The sequence below is a fragment of the Lotus japonicus genome, chromosome 3 (genome assembly GCF_012489685.1).
Source record: "Lotus japonicus ecotype B-129 chromosome 3, LjGifu_v1.2".
NCBI lineage: Eukaryota > Viridiplantae > Streptophyta > Magnoliopsida > Fabales > Fabaceae > Lotus > Lotus japonicus.
The window spans coordinates 79123838-79145662 of NC_080043.1; the positions used below are offsets into that span (position 1 = coordinate 79123838).

Sequence of the window (21825 nt, forward strand, 5' to 3'; positions counted from 1 at the left end):
CATTTAAGTCCAGATTTAAATATGATTTACTATGATTTAATTGAAACCCATATATTGAAGGTATCTTATGTGGGTAGTGAGGGGTCAAATTTGGGAAGAGCAAAGCACTATATTTTATACAAGGGAAAAGAAGTTTTTTTTTTTTTTTTTTTCTATTTTAAACCACATATATGGGAGACAATTATGTTCGAACTTGAACACAATAGGAATTGTATGCGATTAAAGTCTCTCTATCAAGTATTTAACATAATTTGCAACCACAAAAATTCAAATTCGAAACCTTAACAACCACCTACGTGCTAAGTGGTTATGGGAGAAATGAAGTTTACCAAGGTTGTAAAACCGACCAAATATGTTATAAAAAGGGAAAGGATTTGTTTTTTTCTGCTAGATTTTTTAAAGTTCTTTGATTGAAGGCATATTGCATGTTATGAACAATTGCCAACACGTGATACCTTGGTCACTGGGCTCAGAAGAGTGTTTAGTTGACATGTGATGAGCACCAAAGCATGGAAGATACATAAAATCCAAACCGACATTGGTCTTCCTTGTCTATTGACCTGAGCTGTTGTCTGTTGAAAACAGGTTCATGTACAAGTTATCTAAGCACCAGTTGTGCTTACTATGCGTTGGATAAGTAATAATTGACAAAAAATAAAAGACCAATGGTAGAAAACTAGAAGCAATGAAGTCAAACAAGTACAATTAGTAAATGTGCTGCCAATTGCCAAGTGTTCATCCAATCAAATAGAAACTAAAATTTTTAGTCATGCACGTACACAAGTTGCATATCATATGGTTAATGAACCTAAAATTTCTTGATACTAAAATGCTGAGCCACAATAAAAAATGATTGAAAAGTACTTACAAAGTTGAGAAAATGATACCCTTGTAATTAATTTAAGGTGGATATTAGGCATTTTGTTAGGCACCAGTTGTACTTACAAATTTGTTAAGCATTTTTTGTAAAGTAATATAAGTTTACATAATATGAATCTAAAAAATTTCAAATTTAGACCCTTATTTTTTATCGGTTGAAAGGTTAATTCTCCACCACCCACCATAACTCCCCTAGTTGAAACCGCTTCATCGCCCCTCTGCAGTGGCCCTTATTTTGGAGCCTCCATTGCCTCTGAGTTCGAACCTTCATCGAAGCCACCACGAGCTCCAGCTCACAGAATAACGCCCAAACCTCTTCCTCTGATTTCTTCTTCTGTTTCATACGACGAGTTTACTTCTTTCTTATCTCCGAGGAGGAGTGAATGGAGGAGGCAAGAGGCAATGACCCTTTGCAATTAGATCAAAAATTTAGATTAACAACGTCAGGGTAAATGAATCGGGGCCGAGAGACAAAGCGGGTTTCAATGGAGAAGGTTGCCTTATTGGAGAGCAACAATGGGCCAAGAGAGGGAGGTCAGCAGTGGTTCATGTCTAGAGTAGGTGGCTAGGTTTTTGCGAGTAGTAGACCAATGTTTGGGTTTGGCCACACTTAATATATAATATCATTTTGGGAATTGTTATTCAGACCCCCCCAGCTATTAAGACCCCTCAAAATTGTTGAATTGTCCAAAATGCCCCTGTTTAAAAAAAAAAACTTCCCACTTTCCCCACTAACTCCCCCCCCACCCACTTCTCCCACTTCTTCAAACTTTCGAACCCCCCCCCCTCCCCCAAACACATTTCATTCATTTAAATCTTCCTCATTCAAAATCTCCCTCCCTCTCTCACGCATCCTCCTCCACTGCCTCTGCCATCGGTTCCGCCAGCGACACCGCAACCGAGTGGAGTCGTCGCCACCCCCATCGCCACCTTCTGCTGCCAACCACCCAAGATTCTTCCCGAAACCCAGGTTCGTTACGCGACCCGATCCATTATGTTATGGTTTTTATCGCACTTTGTAGATGCGTCTGTGTCGCAGCTTGAAGGTGCGTGTTCAGAATACACGCACCTTAAGGGTGCGCTTGATACGCACCTTAAAGGTGCGACCAAGACGCACCCTGAGAGTGCGTCTTAGACCCTTATTTGTCAAAGCTTCAATGCCTTTATGTTTTTGTTATGTTTTGAGTCTTATGTTTCCAATGTTGGTTCAGATATGCCAAGAACAAAGAATTTGAATCTGCCCCCGACCAACCGTTCTAGCCATGGTAGTAGAATCCCCCCCCCACGACACCGGTACGTAAGGAGTGTGAAGCCGCCGCCCTACGAAAGAAAGAAGAAGAGAGATTTTGTGTGAAAATGAAGGATTGGGAAGCCCTTTTTATAGAGCTGCGGTGCCCTAGGTTGTAACGACGCACTTAATGACTCATTTAACGAGTTTTACCGGTTGTTGACTCATGGTCAATGGCCGGTGCGTTTTTAACGCACTCTCAGTGTGCATTCGTGTCGCACTCGGAACATGAGGTTCAAACTGCGGCTGTCACGCAATTTAAAGGTGCGTTCGAAATGGGTAATTTCAGGTTTCAGAAAATTCCTTCGATCTGAATAACTGTGGGCGGGGTTTGAATAACAATTCCCTATTATTTTTAGGAATGACATTTTCAAGAGTATTACTAGAAGTTTAAAAATGTGTGCGGTTAGCCTTTCGTGTTTAAAGAAATATTTTTCAAATTACAAATGGCGAAAATTAAAGAAGAAATGGTTTATAAATTAAGCATGTCATGGGAAAAGAAAAAAGAAATTAAAATGAAATTCCCGACCTCACTTCAAAGAACTAGAAATTAAATTTAACACATGAGTGCCATTTTATAATGAATCAATAAAACGTTTTTAAAGCTTGTAACGAACACGTATGTATTTGATATTTCCATTTTCACTTTTTCATGAATCACTTACCAGTCTTGAAACAACTACACTTAAACAAGCATACTTTAAATAACATAGATTAGGATCTTTTCCAGTTTTTGAATAATAGATCGAACACATGGTGGTCATGTTGGAAAAAGAAAGTCAGTTTTTTAATAAAGCTTATAACCAGTTTCAGGAAGTTCTCATGTCATTAAATTTAATCTTTCTATTTATGAGTATAGATATAAATAATGATTCAGCATCAGCAAGAGTTTGGTAAATTAATAATGGAACTATACAATAACAGGAAGGATTCTGGAAACACGTTATACCCAAAGAATGTGACACTACTACGTACCCGGATCCGTGCCATGAAGAATATCGTGTCATTGCAACATGACAGCACATTCGTAGCACGGTTGTCTAGGAATAAGTTAGCAAACAAGGCAATAATGACATAATAACTACGGGTAAATGCTACCATACCACAGTTGTATCATATATGAGTGATGTGGAACAATAAGAGTTGCTTTGACTCTAAACTTTGACTTCTTTATTTATTTCTTTAAAAATAACGAAAAACAAAAAAAAAAGATTTGTATTAATTATGTTATGGTCCTAACATTTTTGTAATTTCGTTAAGTGGTAACCCAATTTCATGAAACTTTTTTTTGTGCATTTTAGAGTTTTCACATTAAGGAAAAGAGATTAAACTTCATCTTAACCCAGAAATACTTCATCTTCTTCATCACCCAGAAATCCTTCAATAAAACAACTGGTATATAAAATTGGTTAATCCAATCACCAACAAAAATAAAAGCACCCTTCCCAGCAGCCCTTGACGAACAGATTGATAAACAAGGGTAGATGACCACGCATGAATAGTGAATAAGATCATAATTTAACTTAGCTTCTCACAAATTATGCAGATAGCAATGTTATGAACAAATGGAAGCATGTGTATCTAGATGGATATTATTGTGAACCAACAAATCAACAGGAAAAAGCAAGAATAATAGATCTTAAATCACAACTCTGTGCAGCTTTTAATGTGCAAAAAAATTGATTAAACAAATAACAAAGTGGACACCAAAAATTTCAACCATGCCAAAGGCTTCAGAAGAAAAAGACAGATCTGAAACCATCGATCCCTTTCCACACCAGATGGAGCACGAAGCCGTTCCCGGGTCGGGTTGAGAAAAACGGGGCGTACACCATGTCGCGGTTTGACGAGTTTTGCGAGGCGGTGAAGGCGTGCGCATCAACGATCTGAAGCCATCGAAGCTGGAGGGCGATCTCTCGAAGGTGGCCCTGTTCAGGAACAGAACGACCTGGCCAAGCAGATCTGGAACCGTCGTTTCTCTTGCGTCCTTTGTCTCCTTCATGCGTAGTGTGATTTGCATCAGAGTGGAAGGGAGATGAGATTTTGCTTTCTGATTGGGGTTTGCATCTGGTTAGTTCCATTCCTTTCTTTCTCTCATTGGATTTGGGAGTTTAGGGTTGAAGATGTGCTGAGGAGGAGGAGGGTCATTTTCAATTGATACATTAATTGAGGACTACTAAGTAAATAATGACATTAATAATAACTTTTATTTTAAAAATAATAAAAAGAGAAAAAAGTTTTTTTTAATTACACTGTGGATTTATATGATTGGTACACATCATCTCATGTATCATACTCAAACTAAGTGTTGTGGTATGGTAGTAAGCACCAATAACTATACATTGCACTTACACTTACGTTGTTTTGCTGTGTATATATATGTTTAGATTTTTGTTGAACTTAAAGGTGTATTAACATCAAAGTTAACATGTGAAAGTTTTTACTTATGTGATTTATGTTAATTTTAATAAGGTTGTGGACACTCAGAAATTTGTAATGCCTACTACGATAGTAAAAGATACTTGCGAGTTGACAAGACAAACTAGCTGTTAGAAATGTTAGTCGAGGGACTAAGATCGACCAATGACATGTTAAGGTGAAACAACTAGATGAAAGAGTTATGAATGTGGACAAAATTTGAGAAAAGGTACAAGGGCTCAAATGCAGAGTTGAAGATATTTTGCGAGCTTCTACGTGTGAAAAATACCAATAAGTTTACTCACTTTAATCTAGGGAAAACGGTTATTACTATTGAACCATTGATACAAGGAAGATTTACTCAAAACAAGCTTCCAGATTGACTAGGAGAAGCAAGACAAAACACCCACGATCGGTAAATACTTGTTAACACTGGGAAATGCGAGGTGATTAATAATTGTCGTACGATAGCCGAATTTACCTCTACAAATATAGAAAAAGTCATTTGTATAAACACAACTCAAACAATCAATCACATCTATAAATTTCCCGCATTTAGCTTTTGCCTTTACTTTCCTGCCTTTACCTTTCTTCCTTTTCATTCATTTCTAGTTTTTCAGCTCTCTACATTTCATCGGATTACTTCAGCATTTACTTTTATTGTTTTTAAGTCTTTTATCCATTAAGTTGTTCACTTAATTTATAGTTTTACCTAAACCAAAAGTTCTCAATAGCGATCACTAATAGCTTTTTGGAGTGTCTTAAAAATCTGTATTGAAGAACATTGTCTCTTTATCAAGCATTCAAGCACTCACTTAATTAAGGAATCGTTACGTTGGTTTTTCAGTCAACCCACACGACTGGCTACCTTGTCTAAAACTATTTATATTTATAAACCAATTCAGTGGTAAATTCTCTATTTTCCAATAGTGCAATGAGATAGTAAGATCACGTTAGCAAATGCTGTTACTCCAAATTAAAAATGCACACTGTCGGTGGCAGACACTTAAAAATCAATCTTATATCAGCTAATTGATGTTTCTCTTTCTCCTCCTCTGATGCTCTAAAATACTCGTGCTATATCTGGATTATTCTTTTACTGCAAATTGTCAGCTTCCAATTAGCCCTCTTATACATGCTCAGTTCAGTTATTCTTCCTCTGTTGGTGGCAAAGTTCAGCAGTATACTATTACCACCGGAACAGTACATGTGTTCAGTTCAGTGGCTCATAGTCTTATAATATTTTTAGGGAGAAGTCTTAAAAAAATGCTTTTAATGTCACTGTGCTTTAGTTAAATTATGTGTCCGCCGTTGATTAAAAAATGTTAGAAGGATTGTGAAAAATAAACAAAATATTGATTATACCTTCAACATATAATACAAGAGCATAGGCAATGTTTACTACTTATATTCTTAACCACTAGTATTATGTTTGGTTTTCTATTGGGAGGTCCCAAACCACATTTCCCTACAAACTACTCTCTTATGCAAAGTGTCTTGTATTAGACGCTAGATCTTATTTTTAAGAATCAAGAACTTCACCTCAACGTTCTCCAATGGGGAAAAAGCTAAGAATGATAAGTTCTTAGTTAAGAACCCAAAATAAGAACTTGGGGAAAGAGATGCTCTAACATGATCAATTAGTCTCAGGTATGGATTGTGAAGTAATTAATCACTGCATTATGCACTAAACACATAAACCTGATAATGGTTCCTCTTCTTTGAGATATATAGAAGTATGGACACAAGGCAATTGTAAGATTTTCATTATGACAGATCCCAGGTAAAACAAGTGCACAATTGCACAAATCCCAACTAACTATGACAGATGAAGAATTGGGTGGTCCCCAACTACAAGTCTAGGACCACAGAACTCAATATTGCACTAAGGTGCAGGTGCAAAATTCATAGCTTGCAGAGACATTAGCATCTTCAATATTCGTGAGAACATGGGAGAGTACCGAGACGAGGAGATAAAATCTTAAAATCAATCATAAGAGAAAAGGAAGAAAAAATAATGCTATGTCAGCTCATGATCCATTAGAAATAACAAAGTCTAATAAAATATTGTGTACACCTCTTTCTTATGAACACTGATACATTCATGCACCACATTCATGCATGCACCTTTTTAGAAAAGACATCTTAAAGTGCAGGTTCGCTCTTTCCTTTGATGAGTTTTGCAAAGGACTGGACTACTTACCAATTCTCATTTATTGCACCAACTTTTTCAATTTTAGTTATGTTCCCTGTACGTAGCCTCTTACTTTGCCTAATTCTGGGAAAGGAAAATTCTACAGTCAGAATTTTGGCTACAGTATCAGCAAGGAGTTAGTAAGTAACTAGAAATACCGCGAACAATCGAAAAATATAAATCAAATTATGCAACATGATTCGCTGCAAAAACCCCACCACAGAAGAACAACACTGCTGAGAATGTCATATAGATAAAATTCAAGTAAAAATGTCAATCTTAATCAAAAACCATAAGTTAGAGAAAAGCTACTTCTTATCAAAGTAGGCTCAAAATAGAAACTGTTACTGAGCAATGTTCTCCTCCAATGATTTCTGAGTCTTTAGATGCAAAAACATGCATAGACAAAGCATTTTAAAATTGAACATTAAGGAAAGGGGAAACAAAGAGTGCCTTATTTTTAATCATTGTCCAAGAAAGTATACTAGAAAGCTCCCATATCTTGGTGTATGTGTTTGAGTTCCTTCCAAGATGACTAGCAAATAAAAGAAAAAATAAGAAGAAAAGATTCAGATAAATATCTTTCTTGTTACAGTTTTGGACATTCATGAATGAGAAGACCATACCAAATATCTTTCTTGTTATCATAGTAGAGATCAGAAGTCACGAGATGTTGAACATTGAGTTCTCTTTTCTGATAACTAATTTGTTCACCATGCTTTTCCAGTGCATATGGAATGCCTGTTGGCTTACAACTATATTTGAATGGACATTTCTTGATGACCCTCTTATTGATCTGATCCTTATGGATCCTGGAGCCTGTCAATGGCAATAAAAGATTTATCTAATCAACCATAATCCAATTTTCTTTTGTACTTTGTATGTTTGTCTTCAACTTAATTACCTGAATAAATACACAAATTTAAGAATGGGTAGATTATTCCATATATCTTCTCCACGTATGCAGTTAAATGTTGCTTAAATAGAATAGCCAGGTATTTCATATTTGAATAATCCAGATTGAATTCTGAGCGGTACCTAACAATTGTCATTATCAATCATGCACTTCCACCAATGTGGTCTGTGGAAGAGAAGTAAGCATCAAGCACATATACAAATGTCTTGATATCTTAGCCCCATAAGCATCGAGCAGAGGTAGAAAGTAGAAACAGAGTTACACCAAAGTCTCCTCATTAAGTTGGCTATTAAATTTGATACACATAGGTGCATATCAGAAACTTGTGAAATGGGTAAAATGGAAAAGAACCAGAAAGATATTTACATTCAAGTTATAACCTTCAGTGACGTCTCAGTGAATCAACAAAAAAGATAGAGAAGCCATTTTCACCTTCAATCAACTAAAATGATCACAGTGAATCAGCAATTAGGGAATCCCAAACAACATTACAACAGAATTAACCAAATGACTGAATGCCATAAACTTGCAATTTCCCCCCTTTTTTTCTAATGTTATCCAAACATGGAAAACATAATTTTCCCATATTTTTCCACCCTTTAGTTTTCCATCCACCCACTTTCAACATAAACAAATTAATGACTCAAGGGTGAAAAATTCTGCTCAATAGAAAACCGCCCACCCACTTTCTTAGAAATAATTCATCTGATAAGTTTCTTATTCTTTCATTTTTCAACATACATGTCATGTTATAATTGGACTGGACAATAGTAAAAACCAATGTTTAGAAAACCGGACCGGTCATTGAACCGGTGAAGGTACTGATTTAAGGTTTAAAGGTCCAACCGAGATCGAACCAGGGTCGAATCGGGGTCGAACCGTTAGTAATAAAATAATATTTAAAATATCATTTAACACTAATACTTATCTTATTACTCTTAAATTTAGACCCAAATTGAAGTTAATTACATGTAACACTTAAAATGCCTATAAAAAACATGTAATAATATTATAGAGAATATCAAGAAAACATAATAATGTTAAAGTTTTACAAAGTTAATAAATATTATATGTTTTAGGGTGTATTTAAAAAAATAAAAATGAAACAGGTTCTTTTTCTATTTTGAAACAAACAACCGTATATATATTGGAAACAGGTTGGTAGCCTCCTAAACTTAATTTGGACAAGAAAAAAAACTGGCAACGTATATATGAGAGAGACAAAGATTTTTGAAAATATTTAATATTTCCCATTTTCAAGATTAGATTAATAATGAGAGGAAAGATTGACCTTTGACAGTGAACTTTTCTGAAAAGATGACATGTGCCACACGGAAATCTAGACTGGGAGAGAGAAAAGTTAATGGGACAGAGAAAAAAAGCATATTTTAGACCTGAACCGGTTTAACCGTTGGACAACGATTTTGACCGGTTTTACCGGTTTCAGACCGGTTTGAACGGTCCAATTCCGGTCTCATGTTCCAGCGGTTTCTGCAGTGTTCCGGACCGGTGCCATGCCCGGTTCCCGGTTGAACCGGTCGAACCGGCCGGTTCGGTCCGATTTTCAGAACATTGGTAAAAACAACATCCTTAAAGGTGTGGCTAAGTTCTGTCTTTTTATCATGGTGATTCTGCATGAGTCGCTCAAAAAAGTGACTCATATTATTAATTAGTCTGATAACTTCTTTAACTTTTCATTTTTTAAAATACGTATCATGTTATAATTGAGCAACAATAAAAACTGCATCCCTAAAGTTATGCATGAATCTTGTCTTATTGTGATGGTGAGTGCGATAATAGTCACTCAAAAAAAGTGACTCATGTTATTCTAATAAATAGTAAATGTTAGTATTGTAACTCTACCAACATTCAAAGTTTTCAACTTTTCAAATAAGCTCATATACTTGAAGTAATGGTAGGTATTTGCTACTGCCCACCCCTCCCACCATTCGCGGCTCCACATCCGGCCACCACCTACCTCTAATCCACCGCCCCCACCTCTACCTCACTCTCTATCCAAACTACTCATATCCTGTCAATATCATATAGTTTTCATCTCTACTCGCGATAAACAAAGTACATGTATTCTTTTTTATCTCTAGAGATTTCATAAAATGAACTTCTATGGATCCCAACGACAACCCTCGCATGAATTTTTAAAAGATTCAATAAGTCTAACATTGATTCCCTCATATGTATCAATTGGACAAATGCGTCTAAAGTGACTAAAATTGATATCTCGTATTTGAAAACTAGCAATTTGCCCCGTCAATCCTTCAGGACCGAAATATATGAACTACTTGGGTCAATGGATTGGTTTGATCTAAAACAACATTGTAGGTCTCGATACGCACAACGTCTAGTATCTATTATTTGCGGCTAAGACTACTAGGGTATCTAATCTCATTCGCTTTACTAGCTTTCGTCTCTTAGAGTTAGTGTTGGCTTAACATAATCCTTTCACTGTTGTTCTTCCCTCGATATCTACGCATATAAATGTTTAGGGTTCAAACATGATTACGTGTGGAAGAGAATACACTAGAATTTTTTTTTATTAAAAATATATAAAAAAATTCTGTTTCATAAAAATAATAGTTTATTGTAGATTTAAATGCGTGTAGGTGGCGGCGGCCATGGAACAAAGCAATGTCGTGGCTACACTTTTTGCCTCAGACGTGGACAGACAATTGCTCTGAAGCTAATTCAATAAAATAGAAAAATTCTTAAATTGTGACCATAAAAATTACAACAAATATCTTCCTTAGACAGACAACCAAACCCAAGTTTTGCTTTCATCTGAATTCAACTATTTATTGGTTTCATGCTACATTTGCTTGTCAGTGTTTTGGCCTAGATATTTTCCCCTCCAAATCCAAACAACCTCTAGTTACTGGTTGAGGTAGCTCTTGTTCTTCACCACTTTATCTTTTTCTTTCTGTTATCTGATCTCTTAGGTGCTAGCTCCTTTGTTCATTGCTATTATATGTTGTTGCTTTCACCTTCTAAACAGTGCATGTGAGCAAAATGGTTGATCTCATCTGTTGTCATCCAACATGCCCATTTTGTTTTTTGTTGTGAAGATAATAACTTTGATACAACCTTGTAAAGTTTCAGAGAGAATAAGGATATTCTGCTCCCCATTTGCATTGTCTGATAATAGTGGAGTCCAGTGTTCCCTTATGTTGTCCAAAATATTGCAGTTGAAAGGTTTGCATACTTCTCTTTTCTGTTATGTCTTTGATTTTCAGTTATATTCATAATTTATCACTTTATGTTGAGGGTTTTGTTTGTTGTAAACTTGTAGCTCTTAATTTGACTGAAGGAACTGCATTTGGATTGCATAAATTGACTAACCACAGTAAGATATGAATGCAAATGGTGGAAATGGGACTGAGGAGCGCAAGAGGAAACCTAATGATCCTTTTCTCAAGCCTGGGGGGAACCAAAGTATGCCAATTTCCCCAAGACTGGGCCCACCTATTTGGAAGGACTGGCCAGAGAGTTTGCCAATTGACAATGTGGTTGGTAATCAGGGTAATGGTTTAAGTAGATATATTACTTCAGTTGCTGGATCTGAACTTCCTAGTACTAGTTTTTGTTCCACCTCAGATTCTAAGCACATTGTTGATAAGTTAATTGTCAAGAATAATAAGAATCAGAATATAGCTTTTGTTAGCCACCCACAGAGTTCAAGACAGCCTCAAAGGAATCAATTAGCTATTGACTCTAAGTATAATAGCTTGAGTAGAGAAATTGCACCTAAGGTTGAAGAACAGTCACCACTCAGATTAAGCAAAGGACTCAAGGGAATTTATACTGAACTTCGGGGTCTGAAATCTCTGTCTAGCAGGAATGTGAATCATGACCCACAGAAAGTCTTTGCAAATATCAGCAATATAGATGAGACTTTCGCCTCAAGTAATGCACAACTAGTTAGCAGGATTAGGCAGAGTACTTCATCTACATATAATTATCCTCAATTGTTTGTGGAGAAAACAGTAAAGGGAAAGGAAGTTGTTTGCAAAGATTTAGACCAAAGCTTCAGTCTTGGAGGAGCACTTATGAGCCGGGAGGATGAGAAGACTTCTCTTGCAACTAAGTTTCAATCTGATACACTGCTGATATCAAATGATGACACTAACACGCCTTCCTTGCGAGGAACTACCGTTTCTGGTGCAGAAACTTTTAACAATGGAGTCAACTTGAGAGAGTGGCTTAAGTGTGAAGGTCAGAAGGTGAAGAAAACAGAAAGGCTACATTTATTTAAACAGATCTTGGAATTGGTTGATGTTGCACACTCGCAAAGAGTTTTGTTGCAAGACTTACGACCATCGTGTTTCACCTTATTGCCTTCGAGTAAAATTAAATACATTGGTTCATCACATCAACAAGAGTTGGTTAATAAAGCCATGACCTGCAATGTGACTGGGAAAAGGTCGCTGGAACTGGATATCCGTGCTTGCCAAAGTTTGAGTGCAAAGCAGCAAAAGCTTAGTGAGGAGACTGGATCGTTTAGGCAGCCCCACAACTTCGCCTTCATTCATGGTGGCAGAAGCAGAACTACAACTGTTCAAACTGGGTCTAACTTAAACAGGCTCGCTGAACCGAGGAGTAAAGAAAGTCTGTGCCAAGATGGTTCCAGTTGTCAACATACTTCTACTGAAGATGATAAGTTTGTGTCTGTAGCAATTCAATTAGAAAAGAAGTGGTATTGTAGTCCAGAAGTGCTCAATGATGGAGCTTGCACATTTTCATCAAATATTTATAGCCTAGGAGTTCTTCTTTTTGAGGTAAGCTAGTATTTTGTCTCACTCTTTGCTTATTTTCACAAAGGGTTACCTTGTAGTATTTCTTCTAGGTAGTCAAATTGTTCTTTTGAATTTCATGAATTAGACTAAGCATAGAGCTTTTATATACACCACTTATTTGTTTCTCCAGTATGTTGAGAAAGATGATATGAGATTATGGTTGCTGCCTCCTAGCAAGAGGTTCCAAGCTACACATATTTGTTTGACATGATGCACCTAACCTTTATAAATGATATAAAAACATATATTGTTGTTATGGAGTTTTATTCAAACTCTGGATTTCAGTAGTTAGATATGTTGATCTTGTTAACCATTTAAGTTGCTTCTCACTCATATTGAATGGTTTTTCTCCTAGCCAAATTTTTTACTCTTCAATTTATTAGTTATTCAGAATACATTTATTAACATTTAAGTGGATACTTCTGACAGTTGCTGTGCAATATTGAGCCATATGAAGCGCATTCATCCGTGATGTTGGATTTGTGCCACAGAATTTTGCCACCAAAATTTCTGTCAGAAAATCCGAAGGAAGCTGGTTTTTGCCTTTGGCTTTTGCATCCTGAACCATCTTCTCGCCCCAATACCAGGTAATATAATATGCTGCGGCACTTATACTTGATGCTATTTATCTATCTCATTTGAATCTTTATAGTTTTTCATACTCAGAAGGTGCATTCCAACTGTATAATGTTTAATGGCTTTATGATGACTATGATAGTAGTGATATTGACTATTGAGAGGAATTTAGGATAACATGTGGAAAGTTAGAGTTTGTATCATGCTTTTGACTGACCATACATATGATTGAGTGAACTTTGCAGCTACCTATACATGTCTCTCTCTATCTTAGTTTAACGGGCAATCTATGCATAAGTGCAAAATTGTGTGATAACATGTGGAAACTTAGAGTTTAGGATAACATGCAGAAAGTAACATTAGTTCTTTGCTTTCCTTTTAAATATGTTTCAATAATCATATGTCTGAAAGAATATTGATGTTGTTGTGAAGGAGCATCCTGTTTCATTTATAATTTTGTACTTCTCCTTTTATACATAACAGGACTATTTTAGAATCTGAATTTATACGTGAATTGGAGGAATCAAGTTCTGGAGATGATTTTGTAGTACCTGAAGAAGAAGTAGCAGAATCAGAGCAGTTAACATATTTTTTAATTTCACTTAAAGAAGAAAAGAAAAAGGAGGAAGCCAAATTGGCAGAAGAGCTTAGTTTCCTGGATGAAGATATTAAGGAGGTAGAAAGAAGTTATGCATACGGAATAGATTCAGCATTTCCTTTGGCACAAATGAACTATTCTGAATTGAGAGGAGCCAATTTACATTTTCAATATCCTTCCAGCTCAGATATTATTAGATCAGTTCCAAGGTCATTTGTTGATGAAGCGAGGTTTATGAGTCATATAAACCAGCTAGAGAATTCTTACTTCTCCATGAGATTCCAAGTCCTGAAGGAGGCATCTGCTATTGCAAACAGTGAAAAAAATGTGATAGAAAGTAGATGGAGATTTCCTTACATAGGGAATGCTAGTAAGGAGCCAAGAACAGTTCAGAGTTCTGTCAGTTCTCTCGGATCATTCTTTGAAGGTATATGCAAGTTTGCTCGTTATAGCAAGTTCGAAGAGCGTGGAACATTAAGAAATAAAGACCTTCTTAGTTCTGCCAATGTAATATGTGCTTTAAGTTTCGACCGTGATGAGGATTACATTGCAGCAGGTGGAGTTTCAAAGAAAATTAAGATTTTTGACCTCAATTCTATCTCTGATGATTCTATAGACATCCAGTGCCCTGTTGTTGAGATGTCGAATAAATCAAAGCTTAGCTGCGTTTGTTGGAACAGTTATATAAAAAATCATCTGGCTTCTACTGATTATGATGGTGTAGTTCAGGTGTGTAATCAATCCTTATAACATCAAAACTCTAATTAATACAAATCAATTTTGGTCAAGTCATTTCCCCCATGTCAACCAAGCTATCATTGCTTTTGCTGTTGATTATTTCTCAGTTTCCACTAACACTAATCATATAAAATGTATGGATCCAGATGTGGGATGCAAGCAGTGGTCAACCATTGTCTCAATACATGGAGCACCAAAAGAGAGCTTGGTCTGTTCACTTTTCTCTGTCTGACCCGAAAATGTTTGCTAGCGGAAGCGATGATTGTTCTGTCAAACTGTGGAATATCAGCGAGGCATGCTTTCTTTAATGAATTTTAATAGCAAACCATTACTAATGCAATATATTGGATTTATACTATTTGAAATACATTATGTGATAAGAAAATTAACTCTGACAAGAAAGACAATTATTTTTCTTAACAGCACAACATAGTAATTGTCTCAGCTGTTGTTTTGTGCAGAAAAATTCTCTAGGAACCATTTGGAGCCCTGCAAATGTATGTTGTGTTCAGTTCTCTGCTTACTCAACACATCTTTTATTTTTTGGATCAGCTGATTACAAGGTGTATGGTTACGATCTTCGTCACACCAGAACACCTTGGTGCACATTTTCTGGTCATGGAAAAGCTGTTAGCTATGTAAAATTTCTAGATGCTGAAACAGTTGTCTCTGCTTCCACTGACAACACTTTGAAGCTCTGGGACATGAAGAAAACCAGCTCTTCTGGGTTGTCATCTGATGCTTGTGACATAACCTTTAAAGGTCATAGTAATGAGAAGGTTGGTTTATCTACTCATTTCATCTCACTTTTTTCCTTCTTTTGTTTTCTTCTAATTGTTTATGTCCAATTTCTTCCTCTTTTTCAGAATTTTGTAGGTTTATCTGTTTTGGATGGATATATTGCATGTGGCTCAGAGTCTAATGAGGTATAGTTTTTATTTTATTGTAGCCTTGGCTTTTTATTATGATATATTAGTCCGTGTCCCTGATGCTGATTGTGTTATGAAGCCAGGAAAATATTTCACATTCCACAAGGTTTAATTTCTGGAAAATTATCTCTTTTAGGTTACTCTATTTTTAAAGGATCCTGATCATGTATATAGGATAATCTCACTTAACATTTGTTCTTCTATCATTCAAGATTAGATGTTCTTAGGTTATCATGGTGTCAATGAAATTTCTTTGCAAATACAGCTTAAAGTTTCATGTCCAGTAATTAGTTGATAGGTTTAACATCAAGCCAGGGGTAAGAATAATGGATGTAGGAGGCTATAATTTTATCTGTTCCAGAACACCACTGCATAGAAGATGCTTGGAGTTCATAGGTTCTGTACCTTAATGTGTACAGAAAAATGCTATAAATATCATCCATTCTCACAAATTTATGACAGATAAAAAGGTGATCCATATTTAAATCATGCCTATGATATTGATGGGAGCTTTCTTCTCTAAAATGATCTTTCCATCAAATGAGGGATAAAAGGATACAAATTATAATTATAATTCATTCTAAACATTTCCACCTTTCAGGTTTTCTGTTACCACAAATCTCTGCCAGTGCCAATTGCTTCTCACAAATTTGAGTCAATGGATCCCATTTCTGGTCATTCAAATAGTGGCGATAACACTGGACAGTTTGTTTCTAGTGTCTGCTGGAGAAAGAAGTCTAACATGCTAGTTGCTGCCAACTCAGTGGGAATTGTGAAACTATTGCAGATGGTCTGACAAGATGGAGAAAATATTTGGTTAACACCAAAACCTGAGTAGCTATTCCTCAGTCCTTGAAACGATGATATTTAAAGTGGAGCACTATTTTCTTAAAATCTGAAGCAAAAAAAGCCGAACAAGAAATGTACTAATCATGTACAAATGTAGGCTTTTGAACTGAAGCAATGGTGAAGCTGGAGCATACAAGTCTCTTTAAAATACAAGTAGTCACCATTACTGTTGCTGAATATAGCACACCCTCCAAAGTTCAATATAGAAGATTTTCCTTCAAAAACTTCTCATCTTTGCATCTCCAATCAACTGGCTAGGGGCACCAGACAGAAGTGGAAGTTTGACTGAACTCGAAACTAAGCCGAATTTATCCTTTTACAGCAAAGCTTCTTGCTCCTGTATAACCCTGCTCCCGAGACTGCAGTCTGTTAAGGAAGTGAGGGACATATTACTAAAGCAGATCTTGAAGTAGCCCAGAGATATACTAATTACCTTAACTTCCAAAGCACTTGTTGTCTATCAAAATTACAGGCGATAATCCATGCTTTGCATTTACTTGTACAAACTAACTTTAGCTGATATAATGGTTAAAATATCAATTGTACACCATCATTTGAAATTATGCAGAAGTTGCGTGTTTATTTTTGTTGAGAAGTCTCACATTGACTAGAGATATGGCAAAATAAGCTTTTATGGACTAGAATGTGATCATATATAGAACTGCTGAAACTTTTTTCTTTTTTTCTATGTTTTGTTTTATTTTTCTGTTATGTTTGAAAGCTTTTTCCATTACCATAGTGTTCAATTCTCCAGGTTCTATTTCCACCCTGTCAGTAATGATAAGAAAATGGTGGAAGAAAACTTATCATGCATTGAAGACTTAGAGACTCACTGTAGCATGAATACATGGAGTCAGTCACTGTACCTTTTGCTGTTCCTAAGCTTTTTTACAAACTACTCATGTTAAGAATAAACAACTTGTGTTAATTTTGTTAATCTTTCCTTTCTAATGAGAAGAATCTTGAGTTTACAATTGCTCAAGTTTTCTACTCAGTTTCTGTAAAAGCCATATTTTATGTTGAAAATCTGATGATCTAAGAAAGCTCAGAGTCTGAGACATGACCAGAAGATGCTCTTCTTATTGTTCTTGGACTTGATATTTGGTGGTTCTCCAAATTAGCCCTTAGACCTCTTGTACGAGGGGACATTTGTGGAGGTCTAGCTATTCTCCCTCTTGGGGTACCTGCATTGACCCAATACATGAAGAAAGTCAAGACACAATTAGCATTCATTTTAATATTGATCTTAACATAACTTTGTACCTCAGAAATAAATAATAAATAGAAAGGAAAGGAAACCTTTGCTACATTAAATTGTTGCTTCTGTCACTGAAATATAGGCTATGTTTTTTCTTAGCCCATGAGTGACAACTAACTGAAACTATCTATTTCCGAAGCATCTATGATATTTTCTCAGAAATTCATGTTCTCATGAGTCATTCCACTCAATCTTAATTGTCCTTGATCAACAAACTCCTAACATCATTCATGCGATATTAGATGATATGTTCGAGGAAATTTTCAATACAATGAAGGCAAAGCAAGCCTGATAGATTCTTCAAAGTGCTCACAAATGATTGCATGCTCAAACTTTGAGAGGTGAGTGTGAATCCTTCCAAATGAAGGAGTTCAAATCCATTCATGATTGTTTAACAAGAGTCTTGACAACTACTCATGAAATGGAGGATATAGTAAGAATTTAAAAGATGCTATAGTGGTGGAAAATTACCTGTACTCTGGATTCAAAATTTGATCTTGTTGGAGGCTATTGGACAATCTCAAGAGTTGGTGGCCATAAACAATGATAAACTACAAGGATCGTTGCAAGCTTATGAAGAAAGATTAAAGAAGAAGAAGCCACTAGTTCAAGCCTTCCAAGAAAATGTCTCTTCGAAAGATAAAGAGTAAGGGTCCACTAATTCCCAAGGAAAAGAATGAGGAAAAGGTCGAAGTCAAGGTTATGAAAGAGGTGGACTGGTGGAAGTCTTGTTGTCGCGATTACAGTCATGGTCAAGCAAGAGAAAGAGCGAGAAGCCAAGAGTCATGCTAACATTCACAAAACTCAAAAGGTCACGCAAGTACTTCTTTTAGTGTGCTGCCTTCTACTGCTATCTCCTTATTTACTTCATGTGGAAGTACTTTTTTTGGTCTGGCTAAGTTCCTTGTACATATGCACGGATGCACCTAATTATGATAACTTCAGGTAACTTTATAAGGGACATGTGATTTTCTGTTTTCATAAATCTATGATGACAGCTTGAAATACCCAAAAAGTTTAAAGCTAAAATACTTGTGATGTAATTTTATTAGGCTCTTCCTATCAGGCATGGTAGCATCCTTAGGTTGATGGAATTTGTAACGATATAGCGGCAGAAAACATTTTGATAAGAAAAATATAAACATTTTGGGCCCAGGAATACTAAATGATATTAAAACATTCGCTAACTTGCCATAATTGAATTTCTATAGTTCAAGCATTAGCTTCTTAAAGAATCATTCATTGCTGTATTGAAGAATTTCATGAATTAAAAAGGTTAGAAGGTAACCTGGCAGTTTGGTCCTGGAATCTAGAGATTTCCTGGACAGTGTGAGCCTCCTGCTCATAGTTTCAGATCCAAGTAAAGTTTTCTTATCAGTTGTAGGTAGAAATGGCTCATCCCCAGAAGTAACGAGTTCTTCACCACAGGCTGAAGCATCACTTCCAGATTCAGAGTTATCCTTGGAGGATGTTCTTAATTTTTCGATCTCGATAACGCGGTAAGCAAACATTTGAAATGGGATATTTGATATTGGTGATGATGGTTCAGAGCTTCCCCAAGAAGGAAACTTCCTCAAAAGTGCAGACTCCATATCACAGTAATCTAGTGGTGGCACTGGTGGATCTGGCTGGCTGCTGTAACCAGGATTCAATGCAAGAAATCTCTTTATATAACGAAGAACTCTACATATGGAGGAGAAGCTCGGGCGTTGATTGGGATCAATGTGCCAACATCTCTTTGTCAAGTTGACAACATATTTTGGTGAATGGAGAGGGAAAAGAGGCCTCTCACCTGCCCTTATGTTTCTGCTCATTTTTTCCCCTTGAAGATGGCTATCTTCAAAAGGGACTTTACCTGTTAGAAGCTCAAAGCAAAGCATTCCAAAACTGTACACATCAGATTTCTCTGTGTGCTTGGAGTTTGATGCACATGAACCCCCTGATTGTTCTTGCTCTTCAAGTACTTCAGGAGAGTACCAGATGAATGGGAAAGTTCCATTCTGATTTGTGTTTCCTTTCTGGTTTAAGTCCTTGACAGAAGACAGGCCAAACCCTGATACCTTGGCATGCAAGTAACCTTCTGGGGAGGTACCTCTTGGCTTAACAAGAATGTTTGAAGGTTGCAGTTCACCATGATATAATTTCTTTGAATGCAGATACTCCATTCCTCTAGCAATCTGAAGCATGAGATCAACTGCCACATGAAGCAAGAACTGTGTTCTCTTCCTTGGGCCATGGACCTCATTGATGTGGTTGCTTAAGGTTTTGCTCATCAATTCCATCAACAAAAAGCATTCTTTCTTCTCCCCATCAGTGAACCCACAAAGACAATCCATTATATTTGGATGGGAAAGAGATAAAAGTTCATTGATCTCAGGCTCCAAAGCATTGACTTCCCCAGAGAAATGTCTTAATACAAAACTTTCACCTAACCAATGAATCTCCTTGTAGTGACTTCCATTCCCCATTCTTCTCCTCACCTGATAGTCCTTGGACCCAACCAATATTGAGCTTGGGAGGAGCTTCCCTTCTTCAAGTGAATCTGATTTTTCTAGATTCCTCAAAAGCAGATCTATTAATTTCTTCTCATGGTTTGTTGTGCCTGACTCTTTCTTCTCATGAATTTTGTTTAAAAGAAACCACCTATCTTCCTTCCAAACGTGTCATAACGGTTGCAAAACTCCTGAGTAATGAGGTACTGCTTCCCAAATTTCCATTGAAAAAGCTTCATGTCTCTATATTCTTTCCTGTACTTGTTGGAGTTGATGAGCCTCTTCCTTTGCATCTCATCCAGATCCCACCCCGAGGTTTCTCCTGCAGTTTCAACGGCTTCAATCACAACGGGCATGCAACAAAGCAAGTTGTGTATGTGAAACTCAACACAGTCTGTGTTGTGGCACAAGGTGATGGCTTTAGCCCACCAGTTCTTGGTTTCCAAGCAATTCTTGATGTAAACTTCTCCTTCTCTGAAAATCTTGTGGATCTCTCTCAAGGGCTGTTCAAGAACCTTCCACTTGCCATTCTTCTCTTCAAATTTCAGGTTCTGTGTGATCTCATCTGCAATGGACTCATATGCAAAGGTGAAGACATCAAGCAATAGACAACATTGCCTCTGATTGATTTGAATGTTTTCGCGGAACACCATCACAGCCTTCAAACTCCCAAGTGCCTCCCCAATCTGTCTGAATTGTTCCATAACTCTGGTTTTGATCTAAAAGAATCCCTGTAAAAAAAATAAAAAAAAATTCACAAAGGGTAACAAAATGCATGTCATCAAACAGTTCAGATGCTAACCAGACAAGAATGGTGGTTACCACTTACCAATCAGAAAATGAAAGCATAGAAGGAGATTGGGATCAAGCTCCTTCTAGTGTAAAACTGATGCAGATTAAAGCACTCTCAATGTGGTAGGAAACTAATGCAAAAATGAGATCTGGGTTTTCTAAGCAAGATGTGATGCCATCAATTTTCCAAAAGAATCAAATCATAAGGAATGAATAATGTAAGGAACAAAAAAATCAAGAAGGAATGAAATTAACCAAAAAAATGAGCCTTTGATGAAATGTTTATATTTATATTATTAGCATAGGCATCAAATAAATTTCCGGGTTATGATTCAAGATTGGAATGTTTTCTGGAAACGTGGTGAGCTTGAGCTTGACCACCCAAACATTCTTTGTGAACTGTTCTGTGGGGAAGACAACATTCCCGCGAGTTTTAAGGATTTGTCCGGTAATCTGGTTTGTTAGAGAAGACCAATTCTTTCTACCTTGCTACTCCTGAGTTAATACGCGTAGAATCACAAGCAATCGACCGACAATCATGAGACTAAACTCTTTATAACCTTCTTACTTCAACAACTTATTTTGCCATGTCAACTTTATAGGTGGGGTGTTAATTTGAATAATAAAATATAATATTATCTACTATTAGTTTTAGAAAAATATTTTCTATTATATGATTGAAGCACCCAAGCTTGGGTGTGTTTAAATCTAGTGGAAATTAATCCTAATGTTCCACAACGGGTATATAACACACAAAATTGAGCAATATGTGAGGATGTGGTCATTAACAAATGAGTGATAATGGGCTCATCTGAACGAATACATGTTGGCTCAGTTGGTAAGGACTGAACACTTCACCTCAAAAGATTATTTGATTTCCGTTTGCGATATAATAATTGTGTTGGTGGAGGATCTATAAGTACATTTGTAAGCGACTTGTGGTCCCGGAGGCATGTTCTGTCTCGTAATGGTGACCGGAGCCGAATCCACCCAAACTTTTCATAACAATAATAGAAATGTTCATCCGACCATTTTGAAGGACGATTAAAATGCAAGAAATTCAAAGGTAATCAAAAAGTCATACATTTGA

General features: G+C 36.5%; 2 protein-coding genes across 5 annotated transcripts; one reads left to right on the plus strand and one right to left on the minus strand.

The window, feature by feature from the left end:
* Nucleotides 1-10437: 10437 nt before the first annotated feature.
* Nucleotides 10438-16874, plus strand: LOC130746229 (protein SUPPRESSOR OF PHYA-105 1-like). 4 transcript variants are annotated; one of them, XM_057598784.1, is made up of 8 exons: nucleotides 10438-10594; nucleotides 10804-10902; nucleotides 11000-12485; nucleotides 12933-13090; nucleotides 13563-14406; nucleotides 14562-14708; nucleotides 14877-15341; nucleotides 15946-16874. In XM_057598784.1, exons 3-8 carry the CDS (start codon nucleotides 11061-11063, stop codon nucleotides 16138-16140), a joined length of 3234 nt encoding a protein of 1077 aa, XP_057454767.1. In that variant the 5' UTR covers nucleotides 10438-10594; nucleotides 10804-10902; nucleotides 11000-11060; the 3' UTR covers nucleotides 16141-16874. The 4 variants fall into 4 exon arrangements, with proteins under 4 accessions (XP_057454767.1, XP_057454768.1, XP_057454766.1 ...); XM_057598785.1 differs by having other exon boundaries at nucleotides 10448-10594; nucleotides 10810-10902; XM_057598786.1 differs by having other exon boundaries at nucleotides 10466-10902; nucleotides 14877-15194; nucleotides 15282-15341.
* Nucleotides 16875-17073: 199 nt separating this feature from the next.
* Nucleotides 17074-21144, minus strand: LOC130746230 (uncharacterized). Its single transcript, XM_057598787.1, is given in 4 exon segments — nucleotides 17074-17377; nucleotides 18740-20113; nucleotides 20116-20674; nucleotides 20773-21144. Coding segments are annotated over 3 exon segments (2055 nt in total). The 5' UTR covers nucleotides 20648-20674; nucleotides 20773-21144; the 3' UTR covers nucleotides 17074-17228.
* Nucleotides 21145-21825: the final 681 nt, after the last annotated feature.

Bases quoted from the DNA above. Each gene is read 5' to 3' on its own strand.
- LOC130746229 (XM_057598784.1), top strand. From the start codon at position 11,061: ATGAATGCAAATGGTGGAAATGGGACTGAGGAGCGCAAGAGGAAACCT. The intron at 14,407-14,561 runs GTGTGTAATCAA...GTATGGATCCAG, and splicing joins ATTATGATGGTGTAGTTCAG to ATGTGGGATGCAAGCAGTGG. The intron at 14,709-14,876 runs GCATGCTTTCTT...TGTTTTGTGCAG, and splicing joins AACTGTGGAATATCAGCGAG to AAAAATTCTCTAGGAACCAT.